The sequence below is a fragment of the Camelus dromedarius genome, chromosome 9 (assembly GCF_036321535.1).
Source record: "Camelus dromedarius isolate mCamDro1 chromosome 9, mCamDro1.pat, whole genome shotgun sequence".
Classification (NCBI taxonomy): domain Eukaryota; kingdom Metazoa; phylum Chordata; class Mammalia; order Artiodactyla; family Camelidae; genus Camelus; species Camelus dromedarius.
In genome coordinates, this window is record NC_087444.1 from 72,212,173 (window position 1) to 72,217,279 (window position 5,107).

At 57.7% G+C, this 5,107-nt stretch overlaps 1 protein-coding gene across 1 annotated transcript; it reads left to right on the forward strand.

Moving 5' to 3' along the window:
• Positions 1–825: 825 nt before the first annotated feature.
• On the forward strand, positions 826–3,481 carry CCDC8 (coiled-coil domain containing 8). The gene has a single exon (XM_010997703.3). The coding sequence runs from the start codon at positions 1,626–1,628 to the stop codon at positions 3,009–3,011; it is 1,386 nt and encodes a 461-aa protein (XP_010996005.1). The 5' UTR covers positions 826–1,625; the 3' UTR covers positions 3,012–3,481.
• Positions 3,482–5,107: the final 1,626 nt, after the last annotated feature.

Sequence of the window (5,107 nt, forward strand, 5' to 3'; positions counted from 1 at the left end):
CTCTGAGGGTCCCCAGTCCCCCTCCCCAGACACAGCCACTGTTGGCAGTGCCTGTACATGTGAGGAGTACATGTACACACACCTAGGCCCTTTGGCGCACACACACACACACTCACACACATACTTACACACACACACACATAGGTCGGACTGTTTCAGATTCAAATTCAGGTTCTAATTCTTCCTGGACATGTGACCTTGAGCAAGTGACTTTACTTCCTCAGCTAGAATATAAGATCGATCATCATACTACCTCTCATGACGTTTTGCTGGGGATTTCATAAGTTCATTCACAGGAAGCACTTAGAATGGTGCCTAGGACACAGGAAGTGCTCCATGAAACGTGACTTTCCTCAGTCACTTCTGTTTTTCAGAGCTGCCTAGTATTTCACTCTAGGAACAGAGAGTACAGGTTAGTGTCCACTAAGTAACAATTAGGTTCATTCCTTCACTCAAAAATATTTCTGGAGCACCTATTGTGTGCCAAGCACCCGGCTGGGGCTGGGGCAAGGGCAAGAAGACCCATGTACCAAGTTCTCCACCGGCATGTCTGGGGATATAGGTTGGCATCGCTGATAGCAAAAGTCACGTGATTTTAAAATGGGCATATACAGTGCCAGTGGCTTTCAAAGGGACTGCCCCATGAGCACGCCCACCGCCAGGGCCTGGCTGGAACCCGCGTGCTTGGGATGGTAGGTTGGGGGACCGCTGCCTTTCTCGCGGAAAGATGCTGACGTGGGCCTCAGCGGGGCGTTCCGCTTCGGAGCCCGGGCCCCCAGAGGCCAGGGCGCGGCCACACCCCGTGGGGGAGGGGAGCCAGGGCGCCCCGAAGGGAGTGGACAGCCCCCCTGTCAGTCTTCCCGAGTCCGGGAGTGTAAGATGAGAAGGGGAAAGGTGGGCCTCACCCCGGGGGGAAAGCGAGGAGGAACTTCCTGCCCGCGCGCGCTCCTCCTGAGTTAAGCGCAGGCAGGGAGGCGGGAGCCGCGTCAAGGTCAACCTGGACCCGGGTGGCAGCCTGCCTAGGGCGGGAGACCCTCCTGGGGAGCTGGGCTGCGGCCTCCAAGCGCTTCGGCCATATTGAACAGCCATAGCCGAGCCGTCTTTGTCTGTGAAGTCCTCTCCCAAGTTCCAGGCACGTCCCGCGCACCCCCAGTTGGAGCCAGGACACCACGTTTGCAGCTGGCGGTGGGCTTGGAACCTCAAGGCCGACTTCCCCCCGGATCACGTAAGCATCCTGGGAATTGATTCCCACCAGTCCTTGAGGGGAGCCGGACTTGATCCAGACCAGACTTGTTGCAGGCAGAGAAATTGGGAGGTGAGACTCTCTCGGCCGCGCTGCTGGGACCCCACCCCTAAACCCCCAGACTCAGGGCTACAAGGAATTTGGGCTCATTGCCCTCACCCCGGATTTCACCCTGGAGATCTTAAAGACCCTCGAGAAAAGCCATGTGGGGGGCTGGTTCCCCTGGGGTTTCCTCCCTTCTCCCGACTGCCTGATCCTCTGGAGTGTCCCGGATGTCTGCAAAGATGTGGATTTGGACGTCCTCGTGGAAGCCTTGAAGCCCGTGGGGACCTTTAAGAAGATCGGCAAGGTGTTCCGCAGGGAGGAGGACTCTACGGTGGGGATGCTGCAGATCGGGGAGGACGTGGACTATCTGCTCATCCCCCGCGAGGTCAGGCTGGCCGGAGGCGTCTGGAGGGTCATCTCCAAGCCTGCCACCAAGGAGGCAGAATTTCGGGAGCGGCTGACTCAGTTTCTGGAGGAAGAAGGCCGCACGCTGGAAGATGTGGCCCGCATCATTGAGAAGAACACCCCACACCCACCCCAGCCCCTCAAAAAACCCAAGGAGCCCCAAGGGAGGAGGAGAGTCCAGCAGATGGTGACCCCACCTCCCCGGCTGGTCGTGGGCACTTATGACAGCAGCAACGCCAGCGACAGTGAGTTCAGTGACTTCGAGACCTCCAAAGACAAGGGTGACAAGGGCCACAAAGGCGCGGGGCGGAGTAGGAAGGTGCGCAGAATGCCTGTCAGTTACCTGGGCAGCAAGTTCCTCGGGAGCGACCTGGAGAGCGAGGATGACGAGGAGCTGGTGGAGGCCTTCCTCCGGCGGGGGGAAAAGAAGCCCAGCGCGGCGCCCGCTCGCCGCCGGGTGAACCTGCCCGTGCCCATGTTTGAGGACAACCCGGGGCCCCAGCTGTCCAAAGCCGACAGGTGGCGGGAGTATGTCAGCCAGGTGTCCTGGGGGAAGCTGAAGCGGAGGGTGAAGGGCTGGGCACCGAGGTCCAGCTCAGGGGTGGGCGAGGCCCAGCAGGCCTCACTCAGGGTGGAGAGGGATGGGGCCTCGGTGCCAGGCAGCGCCAGCCCGGGGGATAATGTGGGCAGTGCAGGAGATGGGCGGGTGCCTGAGACCCCCCTAAGACGGTGGAGGCCCAAGATCAACTGGGCCTCATTCCGGCGTCGCAAGAGGGAGGAAGAAGCATCTAGAGCTCAGGAGGCAGACGCTGCAGGTGATCAGAGGGTGGAGGCTGCTGCCGATCCGAGGGCAGAGGCCATAGCTGTCCAGGGGGCAGAGGCCCCAGTTGTCCAGAGGGCAGAGGTTGTAGATAATCAGAGGGCAGAGGCCCCAGCTGTCCAGGGAGCAGAGGCTGTGTCTGATGGGGCAGAGGCTGTACCCGCTGGGGCAGAGGCCATCCCTGATCAGAGGGCAGAGGCTGCAAGTAATCAGAGGGCAGAGGCCCCAAGTGTTCAGGAAACTGAATCCTCAGCTGCCCGGAGGGCCACAGGGGCGACCCCAGGACCTCGGACCCGGAAACAGGTCAAGACAGTGAGGTTCCAGACTCCTGGCCGCTTTGCATGGTTTCGAAAGCGCCGGAGAGCCTTCTGGCACACTCCCCGGTTGCCTACCCTGCCCAAGAGAGTCCCCAGGGCAGGCGAGGCCAGGAGCTTCAGGGTCCTGAGGGCTGAGGCCAGAGCAGAAGCAGAGCAGGGAGAACAAGAAGCCCAGCTGTGAGGTGAGGGCAGGGGGGCCGCAGAGGACCCCGCCACCTGCCATGGTATTGGCCACTCAGGACGTGTCCCTAACTCTCCCGCACCTGGACAGAGATGCTCTTTCTGTCTCCACAGTTGAAAATGGAGAAAGAGCGAGGGCCAGGCAGAGCCCCTCACCTCTCCGCCTAACACCCTCCTTTTCTTGTTAAAATTTTCTCTCTCATGCATTGATTCTTTGAATACAGTCTCTTTATAGTAATCCAAGGAATGTAAAGAAAGAAACCCATGCAGTGGGGTTGCATCACCCATGATTTTAACTTCCTCAAATGCAACTCTAGGTGCTCAGCTTTAAAAGGAGAGAGAGGCAGGGGAGACATTCCTTCCTTTCCCCCTTATTCTTTGCCCCCTTTCTGGCACATGTACACTGACTGTCTCCTTGAACTTAAAAACAGGGCGCAGGCCACCATGCAAATAAAAATGTTTGCAAACTTATGTCTTGGCTCTAGACTCATCAACTGAAGAATGCTCCAGGATGATTTTTGTCATGCCCTTGTGTCCTCTCCACTCCCACCTCCATGACAGTGACCTGGGTTTATGTCACTTTGCTTGCCATCCCCATCCCCCTGGGCTCTGCAGGCTCTGAGGGTCCAGGACCTGTAGTTTACACACCTCACACACTTTACCAGGTACATCTGGGAAATGTACCAGTGGAAAGAATCATCTGAGAAACTTGTCCCAAATGCAGGTTCTGGGGCCCTTCATGCTAGAGCTGTGAATTGTTGGTGGGATGTGTGGCCCAGGAATCTGTTTTGATCAAGCCCCACAAACATCTTCTGGGGCAGCATGGCTGCTGGACACATTGATAAAAAATCGTTGCAATAAGAACAGGCCAAAAAGGTAGGTTGCAGTGAGGTAGTGAGCAGTGTGCCGTAGCTGGTGCTTATAATCTGGAGAGACCCGGGTGCTACACGTGGAGGGAGCTGGGGGACATGTCTCTGTGTTGTCTTGCTCCCCGACCCACCCTCATGGGTGAAAAACAGCAGCCTCGCTACACGCAGGAGAAAAAGGGAATTCATGGAGGGAGGTCTGAAGGCCAGCTGGGTCCTCCTGAATAGAGCTGCAGTCCTGGCCTGAGTTTCTTTGATCTGATTCACTAAGTCTGTAAGTCTGAGAGTATGAATTCCTACGAAGTTCCCAGGAGATGAGGATGCAGCTGGTATCGGGACCTTACTTTGAGAATTGCTGCTCGACAGGAAAGTCCACTTTCTGCAGCCTGGAATTCAAAAAGATAGGCGGAACTTCGGAGCTTCGAGGCAGTGGGCCAGTGCCCCCACGCACCATTAGGGCTCAAGAAGGGCCATCGGGTGAATGATTTTAACCAACGGTTCCGGAGCGCCTCCTGGTGGGGACCGTGCTAGCACCCTGAGAGCCACCGCTGGCGCGCTTTTAACCGGCGGTTTTGGAGCGCCACCTGGTGGGAAAGTGGAGTACGGCAGCTCGCCTGAGTTGCTACCTCCCCAGGCCTAGAATGTGGGGGTGCGGAGCCTTCTGGGCACCCCGCTCTGGGGAACCCGAAGAGGGAAAGTGGGGTCCTCTTCTGTTCCTGGAGCCTGGCTTCTCCCTCTGGGCTATTGTAGGACCAGGTCACAGCCCTGGGAGTCTCGGAGAGCCCGGTCTCGGTTTGATCTGGTCCAGGGGCAGGACAGGTTCCTCCTCGAGGTCCGAGCCGGGGGCAGCCCTTGCTTGTCTGCACGCCGTGAACCCCCACCTTCGACCCCAGTTGCCTCTGTACCTCACAGTCTAAACTCCAGTCACGTGGAATCCAATTAGACAGCCACCCACACAAAGGCATGTGGACTGTTTTGAAGACACCGTCTCCCCTACGCTCAGCAGGGAATCCTGACACCGGAGGGGTCGGGGGTTACACGTGAATAAACTACAATCACCCGATTGCCACAGCCCTGGCTCGGGGCTTTTACACCCGCTGCTCCTGCCTTCTGAGTGCGCTTCCCTTTGGCATCCGCAGGCCTCACTCACATTCTTCCGGTCTCTGATCAGAGGCCACTTCTCAGTGAGGGCTTCTCTGAACAATCTTATGACTGCAAATCCTCTCCTGCT

Coding starts and splice junctions, on each gene's coding strand:
- CCDC8 (XM_010997703.3), top strand. CDS start 1,626: ATGCTGCAGATCGGGGAGGACGTGGACTATCTGCTCATCCCCCGCGAG.